Source organism: Bidens hawaiensis, unplaced genomic scaffold (genome assembly GCF_021521415.1).
Source record: "Bidens hawaiensis isolate Kalapana, Puna unplaced genomic scaffold, B.hawaiensis_p1.1 tig00021057_1, whole genome shotgun sequence".
Lineage (NCBI taxonomy): Eukaryota > Viridiplantae > Streptophyta > Magnoliopsida > Asterales > Asteraceae > Bidens > Bidens hawaiensis.
This window is the reverse complement of record NW_027493264.1, coordinates 1-20,294: the sequence shown is the minus strand read 5'-3', so window position 1 is coordinate 20,294 and position 20,294 is coordinate 1. Positions and strand designations below refer to the sequence as shown.

Sequence of the window (20,294 nt, the reverse complement as noted above, 5' to 3'; positions counted from 1 at the left end):
AGCACGAGTAAAAGATCAAGATATAAACTAAGAGGTAGATTGTTGGGCTATACTTAAATGGTTTATACTTAATCGTTATGGGCTTGGTTTTTGGGGGCTTTTGTATGGTTTTGGGCTTAGGGTTGTTGGTACACTATATATACTTTGTTTCTAGGTTGTTATATGGGTTGATCATTCATAAAACAGTGAAAGACAAGCGAGTTGTTTATCATTAATATTGTAATCACTGTTAAGGGCTTAAGCACTCGTCGTTGAATATAGTGTGTGTTTTGAAGCCATCATGTGTGTGTTTATTGTGTTTGCTAGTATTATATTGAATCAACTTATTGTTAGATTCCGCCCAACATTGGGTTTAAGTGATATCACAATGAAAGATCCTTCATTGGGGCTTACATCCTCCCACTGAGCATTTTGTTCAGACGTGATTTTGTTTTGTTGTTTTCTTTCACGTTAGGTATTGAAGATCAAGTGTTTTATAAATTAATGAAATAAATGATTTTGTTTTGTATTAAATCCTTATATAATGGTAAAAATGAAATGATTTATAATTAATGGGAAATGTGCATTGAATTCTAACTTATTGTAAAGGTGGCAAGTTAGCCCTAGGTCGAGCGGGATGTTACACTTAACCATTTAAGATTGTTCATCGTTTCATTTTTTTTAAAACATAATTTATTTTTATTTATTTGCTTTTACAACTAAAACGTAGTCTTTGTAAATTTAGTTTTAAAACATGTGACAAAAGTTTATTACAAATATCATTTTTATACACGTAGTATTTAATATAAATGTTTTATTTTTAAAAATTAATCAAACATCTAATTTTGGTTTGATCTTAAAATTAATAGTGCATAAATATATTAAAAACTTATTAAAAATGTCGTAAATAAAAATTATTATATGAAATAACTTAATTTACATATTATATATAATAAAATTTTAATTTTATTATATTTTTCATCGATGTGAAACACATGCTTTAACCTAATTTAAAATAAATATATGAACAAAACCATAAGAAAACTTGTAGATAGATGAAATTCTAAAGCTGGTGTTTGCGAGTGGAAGATTCTTCAAACAAGAGTGGTACATACGTGTGTTAATGTTGGCAAAAAATTATGGTGCCTAAACAACCGGTAATATTTGCAGAAGTTAAGGTGCATATGCAACTTGTAATATTGGCATAAAGTTATGTGACTATGTCATGTATAATATACATGACATAAAGGTCAATTTTATCGGTTAATCAGGTATATTAAAAATCTCACACCCATCCTAAACTCATGAAAATTTTCAAAACTAATCTCATACCCTAGTGAGTTGGGTATTACCGGTAACAGTTATGCGAGTTTTTCTATCAAATCGGATTTCGTTGTCATCCCTACATCAAATTAACGAATAAGAACTTGGTTTAAAAGAAAATTGAATTATAATGATTTTACCTTCAACTGTTTAAAACTTTATAATCTGTAGTAACACATCACATTGAAATAATGAGTGTTCTTTCAGTTTAAATTTTTTTATCTTCCAAGTTAACTATTTCTAACTTATCCGATAGTATTTTATTTGGTTAAATTGAATAAATATTACATTTTTAGGTTCAAATTCAAAATATCTTGAAAAAGAGTTTTATACTGTTTTTATGTTTTAATAGGAGAGGAAAGTTAATGTATAAATTAAATTAACAAGCTAAATTAAATTAACGTGTTAAGTGTAAGAATCAAATAGTGTAATTATTTATACAAATAGTGTAATTATGTAATTAAATCATAGTGTAATTATATTATGTTGTCATTAGACAACAACACTATAATTACAGAATGTTGTATATATAATTACATTACTTCTTGATTTTCACTATTAGTACGTTAATTTAATTTGTATTTGATCCAAACTCTTAATACAAAATTGGTATTTTGGTTGAGTTTAATAGATTTCACAAGATTGAGAATTCGATTCGAGCCCCTCTCTTAAGTCTCACCCAATATTTTTTATTCATTCTGAGGTCGATAATTTATTTTTTTATTATTTTTCTTTTACCTTTATTCATTTTAAAACATATTTTTTATTCATCCGGAGTACGAGCCTCTCTCTCACCCTATATATATTTTCTGTTTTAACCTTTATTAGTGAAGAAACACTAATTGACCCCGGGCAGATTACCGATAATCTGGGGGTTAAATAGATGTTTCCCACGAGGGTTAGGTCCGGCAAGATGGTTATTCTTCTGATGACCTGCAAAACAGACACCGTGAGCTCGTCACTGAGAAGGGGGGGTACCTCCTTGTGACCACCCTCCGGCGTGAGAATCAGACTAGATTGCTCTGAATATAAGTGTATATATTGAGAGATTGCTAGAGAAGATAAGATGATGAGATGGTAAGATGATAATACCGTTCCAAGGTGTTGGAGTATTTATAGCCGAAGGTAGGTTTCCAAGCAGGTACAGCCGGCTGAATAGTATTCCTGTTCTACCAACTGTGGGCTACGCACGTGCCATGCTGGTGGTTGGTGGGTAGGCAGCGGCTGATAGTGACCAGGCCGGCTGTGTACTATTCCTTTTCCACCAACTGCAGGCTATGCACGTGCCCCGACAGGTTGGTGAGTAGGCAGCGGCTGATAGTGACATTAAGTAGTAGAGCGTGCTGCTCGTCGTACTGTTGTCAGTGAGCAGTCGTAGCTTTGGTCAGATCTTTTGTCCATACCTTGGCATGTACAGTACAAAAGATCCTCCAGTATCGTACGGACTGGCTCATTTGGGCGGGAGTGTTCCCGGCTTGCTCATTCCTTCTTCAGGTGACATTACTGAATTATTTGAGAGTTAGTGCCTTGTGCGTGTAGCCTTGCTGTGCGGGTTGCCTTCCCTGATGGCTAGTATCCGTAGCTGCGGGAACAGGCGGAGTACGTCGACCATTGGGAGGCGTTTCCTGCGGGAGCAGCTTGCGTACTGCGCGTAAGGACGTCGCGTCTCTGAGCATGGTGGATCCTGCGGATCCAGTTGGTCTTTGCGCAGACGTCCCTCTAGGTGAGTCTTGCGGGTCCAACCGCGCAGACGTCCCTCTGAGGTGAGTCTTGCGGGTCCGACTGCGCAGACGTCTCTGTTTGAGGTGAGTCTTGCGGGTCCAACTGGGCTCTGCTGGGACCTACCTCTTCAAGTCCCCCCAGTCCAATGTTCTTCTCATGAATTGTTAATAAGTGAGGTGAACTTTTGGACTCAAGCAAAGGGGTTTTGAAAAGGGTTTAGTTTTAAGGTTTTCCATGGGGATTCTTCCCGCGAAAGTCCTAATGTCACGTGCAGAAATTCCCGACTTTTCTGCTTGATCTTTGGGTATGTGCGGGTAGGTCTGTAACCTCCTCGCAAGTCAGGAGTGTTGAGTTCCACTTGTGTAGATTCTCCATGAGGTTTTGGTAGTTTTAAACATAGTGATCAATTATGTTAAACAACCAATTCCATCTTGGAGCTTCAAACAATCTAGTTCTCAACGTTCCCGCTATGCGGGGATGTTATTTCCGTTTCCGCAAGCATGGCCTAGAAGATCCTTCTTGGTTTCAATTCCCTGCGGAGTGCTAAGTATGAAGGGTTTTGCCTTGACACTGTACCCGCACCCGTCTTATAGTTACTTGGTTGCCGAGGTATTCTTGGCTTCAATTCCCTGCAGGTGCTAAGTATGTGAAGGGTTTTGCCTTGACACTGTACCTGCACCTGTCTTATAGTTACTTGGTTGCCAAGGTAAGGGGGTAAAGTCCCGCTTACTTTTGAATCTTTTTGAATTTTTTTTGAAATTTGAAGAGTTGGTGAAAGGATAACAGTCCAACTGTTGAAGGGACGTCAGCGTGGTCTGACGGTTTCTTCTGACAGTTTCAGGACGTGCATGAAGTTATGGCGACGTGACAGTATATGGTCATTCCAGACGCTTTTTCAGGCGCGTGGGCGCGAGTTTTCGGGCGCGTGGCCGCGAAGTTTACGGCGCACGTCCTGTCGACAGCTGTTGTCAGCTTGCTTTTTCCACGTGTCATAGTTTCATTGCACCTGCGCTTTTCCGTCTCTCCCGCATTAAATTCATCGCATTCATTGCGATGAGTATATAAAGGGAGGAGAGGATGCATCTTAATTCACAGTTTCACTTCATCTTCTAAGCGATTTCCGGCGAATACTCTAACTTTTGTCGAGCATTCTCCTGAAATCGTTCTTCTTTCCGTCTTCCAAAACATGTCTTCCATTAGTGATCCTGAGGCTATTGTCGAGGAGTCCGAAGTATACACCGAGAATCCGATGTCCGCGTCTGATAAGGATGATAAGAGTACTGCTGGCGAGTGCCAGTGTGCTCTTTCCGTTGACCTGTACCAGTACATCATCAAGAAGTTCATGCTCGAGCCTTTCGAGCCTGAGTTTCCTGAGTCTCACCAGACGGTGTATGATGCCCCCAAGGGCAAGATAGGGGTGTATGCTGCATTCTTCGTCTATGAGAATCTGAGGTTCCCATTGACGAAGTTTGTGTACCGTGTTTTGGAGAGACACGGGTGTACACCTAACGGAGGTGCACCCGATGGCGATCGCAAAGGTTCGCCATTTTGAATGGGTGTGCCATATTCTGGGCGTTGAGCCCCACGTCGACCGCCTGATGACCTTCTACTCTTGGAGGTGCATCCAGGGCTGGTATACCTTGGTCAATCGGATCAAGGGTTTGAAGATCTGCGCTACCGAGCGCAGTCTTCGTTCTTAGAAGCGGGAGTTTTTCTATGTCTCCGCTCGCGTCGTCCCCATTGCGATGACGTTCAAGAACGGGAGGGCGCTCCCTAGCCTTCACGCCTCCAATTACCAAGAGGCGGAATGGTTCGCCAAGATCTCCCAAGTCCAGACTCCGGTTTACCGCTTTGAGGAGTCTGGGATGGTGATGCTTGGGATGAGCCGGGTATGGAAGGATGCTGGGGCAGAGGCGCCACAGATTTCCATCGTCCTCGAATACGGTTTGAACTCTATCCCTTACGGTATGCTTCATATCTTTTTGCTGATTTAGGGTTTTTCTTCTAACTGCTTTTCTGTTTCTTTTCAGAGGGGAACAATTTGCAGTCGCTTCTGCAACCGCGTGAGAGCATTGGTGAATCCCAGCGAAGGATTGTTTACTGCACTTGCCCTGGCTCGGGTAACCGGGGTAGTGTTCGTAAAATTTACTGCACTTGCCCCGCCTTGGGTAACCGGGGTAGTGTTCGTAAATATTGTTTACTCGCCGGTGTTTCCCCCAGTAGCTGGGGTTGTGGTTACCGGGGTTTCTTGGTCACTCGTTGGCCTTGGCAACGGAGTAACCTTAACCATCTTTCCAGAAGTTTGAAAAAACTGAGAATAAGTTCTAGCTTTTATGCACGGATGGCGCCAATGAAGAAACACTAATTGACCCCGGGCAGATTACGGATAATCTGGGGGTTAAATAGATGTTTCCCACGAGGGTTAGGTCCGGCAAGATGGTTATTCTTCTGATGACCTGCAAAACAGACACCGTGAGCTCGTCACTGAGAAGGGGGGGTACCTCCTTGTGACCACCCTCCGGCGTGAGAATCAGACTAGATTGCTCTGAATATTAGTGTATATATTGAGAGATTGCTAGAGAAGATAAGATGATGAGATGGTAAGATGATAATACCGTTCCAAGGTGTTGGAGTATTTATAGCCGAAGGTAGGTTTCCAAGCAGGTACAGCCGGCTGAATAGTATTCCTGTTCTACCAACTGTGGGCTACGCACGTGCCATGCTGGTGGTTGGTGGGTAGGCAGCGGCTGATAGTGACCAGGCCGGCTGTGTACTATTCCTTTTCCACCAACTGCAGGCTATGCACGTGCCCCGACAGGTTGGTGAGTAGGCAGCGGCTGATAGTGACATTAAGTAGTAGAGCGTGCTGCTCGTCGTACTGTTGTCAGTGAGCTGTCGTAGCTTTGGTCAGATCTTTTGTCCATACCTTGGCAGGTACAGTACAAAAGATCCTCCAGTATCGTACGGACTGGCTCATTTGGGCGGGAGTGTTCCCGGCTTGCTCATTCCTTCTTCAGGTGACATTACTGAATTATTTGAGAGTTAGTGCCTTGTGCGTGTAGCCTTGCTGTGCGGGTTGCCTTCCCTGATGGCTAGTATCCGTAGCTGCGGGAACAGGCGGAGTACGTCGACCATTGGGAGGCGTTTCCTGCGGGAGCAGCTTGCGTACTGCGCGTAAGGACGTCGCGTCTCTGAGCATGGTGGATCCTGCGGATCCAGTTGGTCTTTGCGCAGAGGTCCCTCTAGGTGAGTCTTGCGGGTCCAACCGCGCAGACGTCCCTCTGAGGTGAGTCTTGCGGGTCCGACTGCGCAGACGTCTCTGTTTGAGGTGAGTCTTGCGGGTCCAACTGGGCTCTGCTGGGACCTACCTCTTCAAGTCCCCCCAGTCCAATGTTCTTCTCATGAATTGTTAATAAGTGAGGTGAACTTTTGGACTCAAGCAAAGGGGTTTTGAAAAGGGTTTAGTTTTAAGGTTTTCCATGGGGATTCTTCCCGCGAAAGTCCTAATGTCACGTGCAGAAATTCCCGACTTTTCTGCTTGATCTTTGGGTATGTGCGGGTAGGTCTGTAACCTCCTCGCAAGTCAGGAGTGTTGAGTTCCACTTGTGTAGATTCTCCATGAGGTTTTGGTAGTTTTAAACATAGTGATCAATTATGTTAAACAACCAATTCCATCTTGGAGCTTCAAACAATCTAGTTCTCAACGTTCCAGCTATGCGGGGATGTTATTTCCGTTTCCGCAAGCATGGCCTAGAAGATCCTTCTTGGTTTCAATTCCCTGCGGAGTGCTAAGTATGTGAAGGGTTTTGCCTTGACACTGTACCCGCACTCGTCTTATAGTTACTTTACTTCCAAGGTATTCCTGGCGTCAATTCACTGCAGGTGCTAAGTATGTGAAGGGTTTTGCCTTGACACTGTACCCGCACCCGTCTTATAGTTACTTGGTTGCCGAGGTATTCTTGGCTTCAATTCCCTGCAGGTGCTAAGTATGTGAAGGGTTTTGCCTTGACACTGTACCTGCACCTGTCTTATAGTTACTTGGTTGCCAAGGTAAGGGGGTAAAGTCCCGCTTACTTTTGAATCTTTTTGAATTTTTTTTGAAATTTGAAGAGTTGGTGAAAGGATAACAGTCCAACTGTTGAAGGGACGTCAGCGTGGTCTGACGGTTTCTTCTGACAGTTTCAGGACGTGCATGAAGTTATGGCGACGTGACAGTATATGGTCATTCCAGACGCTTTTTCAGGCGCGTGGGCGCGAGTTTTCGGGCGCGTGGCCGCGAAGTTTACGGCGCACGTCCTGTCGACAGCTGTTGTCAGCTTGCTTTTTCCACGTGTCATAGTTTCATTGCACCTGCGCTTTTCCGTCTCTCCCGTATTAAATTCATCGCATTCATTGCGATGAGTATATAAAGGGAGGAGAGGATGCATCTTAATTCACAGTTTCACTTCATCTTCTAAGCGATTTCCGGCGAATACTCTAACTTTTGTCGAGCATTCTCCTGAAATCGTTCTTCTTTCCGTCTTCCAAAACATGTCTTCCATTAGTGATCCTGAGGCTATTGTCGAGGAGTCCGAAGTATACACCGAGAATCCGATGTCCGCGTCTGATAAGGATGATAAGAGTACTGCTGGCGAGTGCCAGTGTGCTCTTTCCGTTGACCTGTACCAGTACATCATCAAGAAGTTCATGCTCGAGCCTTTCGAGCCTGAGTTTCCTGAGTCTCACCAGACGGTGTATGATGCCCCCAAGGGCAAGATAGGGGTGTATGCTGCATTCTTCGTCTATGAGAATCTGAGGTTCCCATTGACGAAGTTTGTGTACCGTGTTTTGGAGAGACACGGTGTACACCTAACGGAGGTGCACCCGATGGCGATCGCAAAGGTTCGCCATTTTGAATGGGTGTGCCATATTCTGGGCGTTGAGCCCCACGTCGACCGCCTGATGACCTTCTACTCTTGGAGGTGCATCCAGGGCTGGTATACCTTGGTCAATCGGATCAAGGGTTTGAAGATCTGCGCTACCGAGCGCAGTCTTCGTTCTTAGAAGCGGGAGTTTTTCTATGTCTCCGCTCGCGTCGTCCCCATTGCGATGACGTTCAAGAACGGGAGGGCGCTCCCTAGCCTTCACGCCTCCAATTACCAAGAGGCGGAATGGTTCGCCAAGATCTCCCAGGTCCAGACTCCGGTTTACCGCTTTGCGGAGTCTGGGATGGTGATGCTTGGGATGAGCCGGGTTTGGAAGGATGCTGGGGCAGAGGCGCCACAGATTCCCATCGTCCTCGAATACGGTTTGAACTCTATCCCTTACGGTATGCTTCATATCTTTTTGCTGATTTAGGGTTTTTCTTCTAACTGCTTTTCTGTTTGTTTTCAGAGGGGAACAATTTGCAGTCGCTTCTGCAACCGCGTGAGAGCGGTGGTCCCGCTCGGCTGGGTACTCGTGCTCTCGACGAGAACGAGTTGCCCATCTTGGAGCAAACGGCGGATCGGTTTGTGGAGGTCTACCCGCCAGGCCACGAAATTCTGAGCGCCGCGCTGCCAGGTAAGGGTTTCTTCAACCCTCGCCCTCTTCATGCTCAAACCTCTGCCGGAGTTTCTCTAATTTTGTCATCTTCTGATGAGGAATCCGCAGACGGTCCTTTCTTCGTGAGGAAGAAGAAAGCTGCCGGCGTGAAGGGCAAGGCGAAGGTTGCCTCCACTGCCGGTCAGGGGAACCGGTCTGACTCGGAGACCGAAAGTGATGAGGCGGCGGGGAACCCTGGTGGTGGTGAGACAACTGTCCCGGAGGTTGAGACAGCTGTCACCTCCGATCCGCCCAGTATGACGACGGTGACCGGCGTGAAGAGGCCGGCTCCATCGGGTTCGTCCCCGCCTGTCAGAACCTTCGAGCTCAAGAGAACTCGTAAGTGTAAATTAATCTTACCCGCAATTCTTTCCGCCATTGTTTTTAATATCTTGTCTTCATGCAGGCGTGGATGCTACTGCATTCCAGAGTGGAGCGGGGAGGAGCGTCTCTAGACCCATGACGGTAGGTTTGGTCAACTACCCGAGGCGATGACCCAGGCGGCCGCGCCTGTTTCAAGTGTTGGTTCAGTTGCTCACCCGGTTGAGGCAACTGATCCAATTGTGACGTCCTCTCCGCCGGCTGAGTGCCATATTCACTGCATCCTTCACTGAGCCGGCGGTGATTGTTTCTGCGGGCTCCTCCGCAGCGGCGGCCACTGTTGTGAGTTCACCTCCAGTGAGTTCACCACCGATGGTCTCTACCGCTGCGGCTTCAACCGTGCCTCCGGCACCGGTGACTACATCGTCCCCTGCCGGTTCAGCAGGTATGTTCGGGGCTTCTAGCCAATCTCTGCCTCCTTCCCATCTGCCAGACCTCTTGGATGGTTATCCGTTAGGTTCGGGTGATGGGTTCGGCGGCTACCGGCCTGTTGTCGACCCTACAGGTGCGTAGGGTTATTTTGGCCTTTTTGTATTTTTTTCATCTTTTCCTAACTGCTTTTTGTTTTTGCAGTGTCGGATTCGAATGAGGTGTATGTTCCACGGTGGAACATCCGCCGGGGAACAACCCTTCGGACGGCTGTGGACTGCGTCGAGTGGGCGCGTCACGCGGCCCCAAGTGGCGCGTTGGGGGAAGCCATGTATAGCTACCAGGAGGGTAGGCTGACAAATGAGCTTCGGATTCTCCTTGCTCGGATGCAGCCGCGCGTCGAGTTGCTTTGTCGTGAAAACGACAAGTTAAAGGCTGCGCGTATCCAAGAAGTGGCTCAGGCGCGGGCTATCCGGGAGGAGAACAGGAGACTTTCCGCAATTGCTGCGGAGAAGGAAAAGGCCTTCAAGGCCCTCGAGGTTGAAGTGCAGGCCCGGCTCGAGGCCCGTTCCAAGGCTACCCAAGCTGTTAACGAACAGCTTCGGTTGGCTAAGGAAACTGCGCGGAACGCGACCGAGAGGGCCACCAAGGCTGAAGCCGTTGCTGAACCTCTGCGCGCCGAAAATGAGGAGCTTAAAGCCAAACTAGAGAGGCTTCAGCAGGCTCATGATGCTTTGGCTATGGAAGACGCCAAGAAGCTCCAAGAGATCTTGGATCAGAGGGGTATGCTTGACCACACTGAGCGTAAGCTAAAGGGCGTTGAAGAGGCTGCTGCTAAGGAAGTGTTGCTTGCCAACCTTAACAAAAATGAAGCCGAACGCGCCCGTAACCAAGCTCAAGCTGCCCTCCAGGAGGCTCTGATCACCAAGGAATGACTTCTACGAGAAGCGTTGTCGCAGGTATGCGTAGCTTCATAATATCTTTACGCTTTTCTTTGTGCTTAGAAAAGGTTTTGATACTTGTATTTTTTCTTGTAGGTTGTGCATCGGATCTTCACGGACACATCTTATGACGATGCCATGAGCGCAGCCCTCAACGCTTCTCATGAGGATGGGGAAAAGGCTGGTTTCTTGCTTGGTCTTGGGTTTGTTGAGAAGGGTATCCCGCCTTCCAACTTCCCTCTTTATGACATGGACACTGAAGCTGCCTATGACCAAGCAGTGAACCAATATGCTGCCTTCCCGCATCCGGTGGTGGAGAAGGTGAACGAAATTGCTGCTGCTGATGATGGACTAACCATTCTCAAGACTTTCCTTGAACCGCCACAGCCAACTGATGGTGCGGGTACAAGTGGGTTTGGAGGGAGTGGTCCTGAAGTTTGAACCTTGAGATCCCTTCCCACCGTTAGGATAGATTTATATTTCTGTAGGCGGGTAGATACCCGGCCATTCTTGTAATGTTTGAATTTTTTATGAAATATAAATGTTTGTGCGGGTAGGACCGACAATTTCACTGGATGACTTGCTTTATAAACATTATATGACTTGCTCATGCATATTATAGCTTAATTTGGCACTTGTTTTGCCGCATAAACAATATATGATTCGCTCGTGCATACTTTAGTTAAACTTAGCAATTTTCCAAGTGTTTTGAATAAGTTAACCGTTCGACGCGCGGTTGTCAATAGGTTAGTGTTCAGTTTCCTCTATCATGATTGTGCGGGTAGGACCGTCACTTTCATTTAGTGGGATGACCAAACTTCACTTATAACTGACCTGCGTGAAGGGTTGCCGTTTTTTGTGTTTATGCGGGTTTTGCCGCCGTCCACACGCAACGACGTCTCCACTTATTTATGCGGCGAATACCGGCATATCAGTGTTTTGAATAAGTTAACCGTTCGACGCGCGGTTGTCAATAGGTTAATGTTCAGTTTCCTCTATCATGATTGTGCGGGTAGGACCGTCACTTTCATTTAGTGGGATGACCAAACTTCACCTATAACTGACCTGCGTGAAGTTTTGCCGTTTTTTGTGTTTATGCGGGTTTTGCCGCCGTCCACACGCAACGACATCTCCACTTATTTATGCGGTGAATACCGGCATATCAGTGTTTTGAATAAGTTAACCGTTCGACGCGCGGTTGTCAATAGGTTAGTGTTCAGTTTCCTCTATCATGATTGTGCAGGTAGGACCATCACTTTCATTTAGTGGGATGACCAAACTTCACCTATAACTGACCTGCGTGAAGGTTGTCATCTGTTAGAAATTTTTGCCGTTTTTTGTGTTTATGAGGGTTTTGCCGCCTTCCACACGCAACGACGTCTCCACTTATTTATGCAGTGCATACCGGCATATCAGTGTTTTGAATAAGTTAACCGTTTGACGCGCGGTTGTCAATAGGTTAGTGTTCAGTTTTCTCTATCATGATTGTGCGGGTAGGACCGTCACTTTCATTTAGTGGGATGACCAAACTTTCCCTATAACTGACCTGCGTGAAGGTTTGCCGTTTTTTGTGTTTATGCGGGTTTTGCCGCCGTCCACACGCAACGACGTCTCCACTTATTTATGCGGTGAATACCGGCATATCAGTGTTTTGAATAAGTTAACCGTTCGACGCGTGATTGTCAATAGGTTAGTGTTCAGTTTCCTCTATCATGATTGTGCGGGTAGGACCGTCACTTTCATTTAGTGGGATGACCAAACTTTACCTATAACTGACCTGCGTGAAGGTTTTCCGTTTTTTGTGTTTATGCGGGTTTTGCCGCCGTCCACACGCAACGACTTCCTTTCACACTTATTTATGCGGTGAATACCAGCATATCAGTGTGGAAAGTTCATAAGTATAAATGTAAGACTATCAGCGTCAATGTGATAAGGAGAATCATTTCCATTAGAAGTGGCTCTGGGCCTTTTCTTTACAAGTTTGGAATTGATCTACATGCAACCTGTGTAATTGAGCTCCCTTCCATGTTCTTGGGATGGGAGTGTCATCGAGCCTTTCGAGCCGATATGCACTTGGTTCGGAATCTCGTTGTTTACGCAGTATGTAGTCTCCAACATTGAAGCTGCAGTTTCATTCGTGTTTTTCCCAACTGGGGTTCAACACGCATTAGCCTGCTCAGCGTTCATTACGCCACGAGGTGCGTGAGCGTCCCATCTCTGACAAATGCTTCGACGATGTCCTTCAAGTCTAAGCATTCCTCGGTGGTGTGGCCTCTTGTCCTGTGGAAGTCACAGAATTTGCTTTGATCAGCGTTTGGACACTGTCGGATAATTGGAGCCTCTGGCCATAGGAGCCTCTCAGTGGCGAATGTCTCGGTGACGCTTTTGGTGAGTGGCGTCCATCTGGAGTTCCGTTTCGACGACTGCATGTTGTCCTTTCCGCCTAACCGAGGGTGCGAGCCGGATGAGGTGTCAAAGTTTACCCTTGACTGCCAAATACCTAGCTTCCTCTTTTTGTTTAGTCGGGCGGTAAGGACGTTGTTTTCTCTTGTTTTCTGGGTGTAGAGGTTTGTGCTTTGGGGAAGATCTCTACCCAGTTGCTTTTCCGTTTCCGCGAAGCGTTTAGCTGCTGTCATGATGGCATCCCATGTGGATGGCATGCCGTCTTTACCCGTTAAGGTGCGGATGAGCTCTGGATCTTTCGCGCTCTGGATGAAAGCAGCGCGAACAAGATCTTCGCTAATAGCGCCCACACTCAGCTTCTTTGAGTTGAAGCGAGTGATGAAGTCTAGCAAAGATTCATCTTCCTCTCGGATGCAGTTGAGGATCGTCCATTGCTCTTCAGTGTACTTTCTTTGTTGACTAAAGTGTTGGCTGAACTTCTGTTGGAAGTCTGCCCAATCGTAGATGTGGTGGACCGGTAGACGGTCAAACCACGCTCTAGCCGCTCCAACCAGCGTCATCTGGAACATATAACACCACGTGGGTTCCGTCCAGTTGCTGACGGTTGCCCCCGCTATGAATCTGTTCAAATGATCGTCTGGGTCAGATATACCATCATAAGTGCCGATGTTGGACATCTGTTTGGCACTTCTCGGGGCGATTGCTTCCGCAATGTCCCTTGCAAACTTGGATGTTACCGCATTTGCAGCAGTTGGTCTAAAGGTTTTGGAGAAGTCGCGTGGGTTTCCCCCCGCGTTCCTTGGTTTGAAGGTGTCTCCGAAATTCCTTCTCAGTTGGAAGTCCGTTTCCTTACGCTTCCCTTTTGCCCTATGGCGAGGGTTTGCGTCGGTGTCGGATTCCTCCCGATCATCGTCCGAGTACTCGCACTCACTGCTCATGTTGAGCTGTTGAGTGCTTCCGAATTCGTCAGCCTGTTGGAGTGAACGCAAGCGTTCATCCAACTCAGCTTGGAATTCCTTCTGACGTGCTTCGGCCCACGCTTTAATTTGATCGAGTGTTTGGCGGGGGAGCCTCGTCTGTTGTCTCTCCAACTGGGCATTGGTGAATCCCAGCGAAGGATTGTTTACTGCACTTGCCCTGGCTCGGGTAACCGGGGTAGTGTTCGTAAAATTTACTGCACTTGCCCCGCCTTGGGTAACCGGGGTAGTGTTCGTAAATATTGTTTACTCGCCGGTGTTCCCCCCAGTAGCTGGGGTTGTGGTTACCGGGGTTTCTTGGTCACTCGTTGGCCTTGGCAACGGAGTAACCTTAACCATCTTTCCAGAAGTTTGAAAAAACTGAGAATAAGTTCTAGCTTTTATGCACGGATGGCGCCAATTAAGAAACACTAATTGACCCCGGGCAGATTACGGATAATCTGGGGGTTAAATAGATGTTTCCCACGAGGGTTAGGTCCGGCAAGATGGTTATTCTTCTGATGACCTGCAAAACAGACACCGTGAGCTCGTCACTGAGAAGGGGGGGTACCTCCTTGTGACCACCCTCCGGCGTGAGAATCAGACTAGATTGCTCTGAATATAAGTGTATATATTGAGAGATTGCTAGAGAAGATAAGATGATGAGATGGTAAGATGATAATACCGTTCCAAGGTGTTGGAGTATTTATAGCCGAAGGTAGGTTTCCAAGCAGGTACAGCCGGCTGAATAGTATTCCTGTTCTACCAACTGTGGGCTACGCACGTGCCATGCTGGTGGTTGGTGGGTAGGCAGCGGCTGATAGTGACCAGGCCGGCTGTGTACTATTCCTTTTCCACCAACTGCAGGCTATGCACGTGCCCCGACAGGTTGGTGAGTAGGCAGCGGCTGATAGTGACATTAAGTAGTAGAGCGTGCTGCTCGTCGTACTGTTGTCAGTGAGCTGTCGTAGCTTTGGTCAGATCTTTTGTCCATACCTTGGCAGGTACAGTACAAAAGATCCTCCAGTATCGTACGGACTGGCTCATTTGGGCGGGAGTGTTCCCGGCTTGCTCATTCCTTCTTCAGGTGACATTACTGAATTATTTGAGAGTTAGTGCCTTGTGCGTGTAGCCTTGCTGTGCGGGTTGCCTTCCCTGATGGCTAGTATCCGTAGCTGCGGGAACAGGCGGAGTACGTCGACCATTGGGAGGCGTTTCCTGCGGGAGCAGCTTGCGTACTGCGCGTAAGGACGTCGCGTCTCTGAGCATGGTGGGTCCTGCGGATCCAGTTGGTCTTTGCGCAGACGTCCCTCTAGGTGAGTCTTGCGGGTCCAACCGCGCAGACGTCCCTCTGAGGTGAGTCTTGCGGGTCCGACTGCGCAGACGTCTCTGTTTGAGGTGAGTCTTGCGGGTCCAACTGGGCTCTGCTGGGACCTATCTCTTCAATTAGGATTTGTTTAAAACACTTTTGTAAATCATGTTATTCGAGCCTCTCACGTCATTCTTTCTTTTCTTTTACCGTTTTTAGAATTTATTTTTAAAACACTTTGTAAATCATGTTATGTTAATATGTTTAGATTATCCAGTGAATCCCTCAATAGGTGGACCGCTAGGGGCTCCGTCCGTCCGGACTAGTGGCCGGCTCGGGCTACATTTAGCCAATGGGGGCCGCGTACGGAGTACCCGGCGTTACTTAGTTGGTCGTTCAAAAAAAAATCTCGAAGTGGGTTTGACGTAGTATTACCATAAACAAGCTGGAGAAAGTTTAGGAAATAAAATAATAAAATCACTTTAAACTTGGAGGTTGAAAACTTTTATCAAAACCATGATTAATCAAACTCTATTGCCTATGATTTACTTATTAAGACTATTCTCAAAATGGATCAAATATATTATCACGAATGTAGGACTAATATTCAAGTTTAGTACTGTGAATTTGTTCGAAAATTTCGCCCACGGTTCATATTACACGGGACGTCAGGTGCCATTTAAATTCACTACGAAAGCACCATAATAGCCTAACATGAAGATGATGGTTGTAACACATGTTTCAGTATGTAAGTGACAACTTGTATGATCTCTTCCTCTTTGCATGCCATTCCATATTTCACTGCATATTTGTTTTCAAAAATAAAAAATAAATAAATAAAGTTATATACTACACTTATGTTTAGGCTCTTCTAGGTTAATCATTTTTAATTAAAATTAAAAAAATTAGAAAATATAGAATTTATATTTTCAACTTGTTAACCTGTTTATGAGACTTTATTAAAACTCATTTACAACAAAGGGGTCTAAAGGAGCCGATCCAAACCCGAGCTCGGCTTATTTCATAATCTTTTTCTAAAGCTTGGGCTCGGCAAGTAAGTCACTATTTCAAGCTTGTGCTCACCTCGGGTTCAGTCCTTTTATTATTTAACAATTAATTTATATACATTTTTAATTATTTTATATATCAGCAAGCCTAAGCTTGGCTCGAACTTGTGTGCAGTACCTTAAACGAGCCATAGCTCGGCTTGAGCTCAATTGTGGAGTGCAAAATTAATACCTAGAAGTCAAAAATAATTAAACCTAAAAATACACTAGGCTCGTAAAAGATTGACGATCTTAAACAATCTTTTCTTACAAAGCTCGAGCTCGATAACTAAATGTGCTTTACTTGAGACTCGGGCTCGATAAGGCTTGGCTCGATTCGAGCTTTTTATCGATCCGATCTCAAGTAGCTCCCGAGTGGCTTGACTCATTTGCACCCCTATTTACAACCCAGTTGACTAAAATAACGTGTATAGGTCACGAACATTAACATAATCAGATTTTGACTTGTTATGTTCAACCTTCGTTTGAGCTTAGATCGATTTGTTTAATTAAACAAGTTGTGTTTAGGTCAATTTGCTTAACGAGTATGATTAAACGGATCAACCCATGAAGTCGTTTAGCCCATTTTAACAACCCATTATCCCAGTTACACGTCTATATAAATTAATTAAACAAGTCATGTGCATGTTACACGATTTTTGAGTGTGTGTGGTCTAGAGTTGATATTTTTTAACAAGAATAAAAATAAAGGTTGTGTTCATGTTGAAGAATTCAACCCGGCATGATTAACACCCCAAACTTAAATGAACCCATGTGTTGTTTAAAAAAAACCCGTTGTATTTTGTTTGTTTCAATTTGAATAAATATTATATGTTTGGGTTCGAATTTAAAACATGTGAGGTTTTATAATATCTTTCTGAAATGTTTAATAGGAGGTTGGTGCGTGTGATTAAATTTAATAAAAAAACTCCACATATTTAAAAAAAAAGAAACTAAGTGTCACAACGCGTGGGGTGGCGGCGCAGTTGGCTAGCGCGTAGGTCTCATAGCAAAGTGAGTTTTAGTTTTGTGAACGTGCTTAAAAATTTGGCATACCGGTACCGGCACTCGGGTGCCAATTGGGTAGATGGCTGACATGACATAGCATGTGCGTCAGCCAAAGGGACACTCGTGATTGATTTCTTTTCAAGTGGGATGTCATGTCAACTATTTTACATGATTGTGCTCAACGTCAACATATATGTCTCATAAAATTTGAAGTGAGTTGTGTCAGATTGGTGGGCAGGAGCCGAGCGGTTTAATTGATTATGTCCAACTGACCCATACGTATATATTCTTGTCAAATATATCAGCACTAACTCAGACACAGTTAAAAATCATGTAACACAACATGACCATGTATCTAAACGAATCAAACAGGTCGACGAGTTGTAACCAAGTTATAAACAGGTCATAAACAAGTTGGTGGTTGTAACTTGTAACTAATGTGTTAAACAAGCTGAAATTATATATTTTTAATTTTATTTTAAACCGGTACGTGTTTGATCAAACGGGTTAAACAAGTCAACCTAAACACAACCCGTTTAACTTTGGCTTTGAACGGGTTTTCTTAGCTGAAAACACAGCTCTTTAGCATATATAAAGTTTGTTCTTATCAGCCTATATGAATATGTTATATGTATAATCAAGGTCACAGAGAGAGAAAGCTTACCCCAAGGAATAAGAGGAAACTCCCATCTTTGTTTAGGAACCGAAATGACATACGAGGCAACCTGCGTGAACAAATAACGCTTACAAACCAAGTGACGAATAATAGTTAAACATAAACCATGCTTATTTAAAATTAAATAATTATTAGAAACATACCAGGATTGATGCAGCCAGAGATTGTGGAGAATCATAAAGTGTTGTTGTTTCCTCTTTTTCATAAAGAAGATCCATAATATCCATGCATACTTCAAGATCCAAATGATCCCCAATTGTTGCAACTTCTCTAAACTCACAGAATGAAAAATAATGTAATGCGATTAAGTTAAAACAAAGAAAGTTAAACATGAAAGTACGAAAAAGATATATGGGCACGCACTTCAACTGAATAAGTAGGTCTTCAAAGAACCTGAAGGTGATATCGGATGTGCCGATCTCAAATTTCAATACCTTCATGACGATAAATTATGATGTCATTAAAAGGTTATTATATATTTTTATATGGGGTTGCTACATAAATATGTTACAAAGATTTACCTGCATGAAGATCACTTCCTGCACAAGTATGTTCATCCGTTTCTATGAGAATCATAAAATAAATCTGTTCTTTTAATAAAACCAGTCTCATAAAGACAAAAAGTTTGCTTACTGCTTCTGCAAAATCTCTAGTTGTATAATGCTGCTCGTGTATCGTCTTGTCTGCCAGACTTTTCAACTTCCTAACGGTGAAGGGAAGAGAATCGTGTATCTGGGAGTTGTTGAATTTACAAGGTGCTTAAATGTTTTCATGTATACTAAAAAAGGATAGTTTCATATATCCCCTTAAACCTTGAATAATATCATATAATAATAATAATAATAATAATCATTTAACCATTTTCATATTTCAGCATAAATACGCTCTCTTTATGTAAGAAGGATATATCTTATTAAAATTTTCATCTGATGAAATGGATATATCTTATATTGATTATTGTGGTTGTGTAAATATGATATTATGACGAGTTTTTATATAGATATATGAAAGTCCCCTGGCCCTGTAGAGTGAATGAAATTGCATGCATACTTTGCTAGAAATCCATATTGCAATAAGAGCAAAGAGCTGAAGATTGCTTTCTCTCACTGGTTGTAAAAGCCAGTGTCCCGTGACACCCTGTAAGGATCTTTGAAAAGCAAAGTAAAAAATAATTATGAACCTTTTCACTAGTGAGTCACAGAAGCATAAAAACTGATAGCCTCTGGGGCAACATATAGAAAAACAACAGAAGAAAAGTAAAGCTTATTTGGTAGCCATACATACATACATACATATAAGATGATTTAAGCCAAAAACACAATTAAATTCAGCTGATGACAGCTACATTCGCCGGGTAACTATTATTAATTAGTTGAGTTCCGTACAGGTAGCTAGGTTTTGATGAGGAACAAAGATAAGATAAATTACCTGGAGATGATCGGGCAGAATCGTTGAGCGAAGAAGGAGAATGCAGTGTACTTGACCATCGGAGGAACTTGGAGTTGCTGTTTGTTTGAAATAGAATCAGTGATCAGGTAATTGATTGGATTGATTAGGTTTACGAATGCTTACTTACTTGAGCGGATTGGATGAAGAAATCTAGCACTCGGATTCGCACATTCGAACACAGATCCTCCATCACAATTTCCTTCCTTCCCCTGTGTTCCCGAGTTTAGTTCATTTCCATTCATTTTTCCGGATTTCAAAAAAAAAAAAAAAAAAAAAACAAAACAAAATAACAAAACTCGTTCTTTATGTTTGCATTAAATTTCAATGGTCGTCCTTTAGAAAGATGAATGCTAGAAAATATCCTTTATGTTTAAAAATCTTATCACGTTATGTCATTTGGCCCTAACATTGTTAGTTTTTCTCGTTAAGTCTAGTCATGTGCAAATTCGTCATTTTACCCATTTAATTAAATAAAACATTTTTAATAAAAATCAAATTTCCTTAAAATATTAAAAAAATACGCTTTATTTTTAAAATCAAATTTAATTAGAATATTTATAAATATATTATATATAATATTTACATATTATTATTTACATATTATATAACCCTACCATTACCACCGTCTACAACCTCCGTTAGCCGTCGTCTTCCCACTCCACCACCGCCACACTAACCATGGCTGTCTATAACCCAACCTGGCGACGCTTGGGGCATAAACAAATCCTAACAATGGTTGTCGGAAACCTAATCACGGTGTATTCCCAAATCAAAACACAAAACCCTAGATCTAAATTCTGGAGAGGATTATATAGATCTTAATTAAAGAAAAAGAACAGAAAGAGGGAGACGATGGTTCCGACGCGATTTCCGGCAATCGGCGGCGGGATGACATGATTTTCATTTGTCTTCTCCAATAACGAGGGAAGAGAAGGGCCATGAATCTGATGCAAATAGAAGATTCCGGCCACTAAGGAAATATTCCAACCACGATTCTCGACAGGTGGTGGTGGTGGGGTTGGCGGCGATGCCTGTTTTGCTAGGATTAGGGCTTTAGAAGACCAAAGTTGATGCTGATGGTGGTGGGGGTCAGGTGGAGACGTGAAGGTGATGTTCAAAGGTGGTGGATATTTTGTTGGTGGTCAATGGTGACTGTCTGCCTGGGATTTT

The 20,294-nt window shown here is 43.8% G+C and overlaps 1 protein-coding gene across 3 annotated transcripts; it reads right to left on the bottom strand.

Annotated features, from left to right (window-relative positions):
• Positions 1 to 15,437: 15,437 nt before the first annotated feature.
• On the bottom strand, positions 15,438 to 19,326 carry LOC143562739 (cyclin-J18-like). 3 transcript variants are annotated; one of them, XM_077050468.1, is made up of 9 exons: positions 19,252 to 19,320; positions 19,104 to 19,180; positions 18,726 to 18,822; positions 18,309 to 18,407; positions 18,197 to 18,214; positions 18,039 to 18,109; positions 17,819 to 17,945; positions 17,664 to 17,724; positions 15,438 to 15,746 (listed from the first exon to the last, which is right to left on the bottom strand). In XM_077050468.1, exons 1-9 carry the CDS (start codon positions 19,312 to 19,314, stop codon positions 15,655 to 15,657), a joined length of 705 nt encoding a protein of 234 aa, XP_076906583.1. In that variant the 5' UTR covers positions 19,315 to 19,320; the 3' UTR covers positions 15,438 to 15,654. The 3 variants fall into 3 exon arrangements, with proteins under 3 accessions (XP_076906583.1, XP_076906582.1, XP_076906581.1); XM_077050467.1 differs by having other exon boundaries at positions 17,819 to 18,109; positions 19,248 to 19,326; XM_077050466.1 differs by having other exon boundaries at positions 17,819 to 18,109.
• Between the last annotated feature and the right edge of the window lie 968 nt (positions 19,327 to 20,294).

Excerpts from the sequence above, each read along its gene's own strand:
- LOC143562739 (XM_077050466.1), bottom strand. The coding sequence starts at position 19,314 with ATGGAGGATCTGTGTTCGAATGTGCGAATCCGAGTGCTAGATTTCTTC. Across the intron at positions 19,181-19,251 it reads TCTTCATCCAATCCGCTCAA|CAACTCCAAGTTCCTCCGAT; the intron begins GTAAGTAAGCAT and ends TCAAACAAACAG. Across the intron at positions 15,747-17,663 it reads GTTTCCTCTTATTCCTTGGG|TGAAATATGGAATGGCATGC; the intron begins GTAAGCTTTCTC and ends ACAAATATGCAG.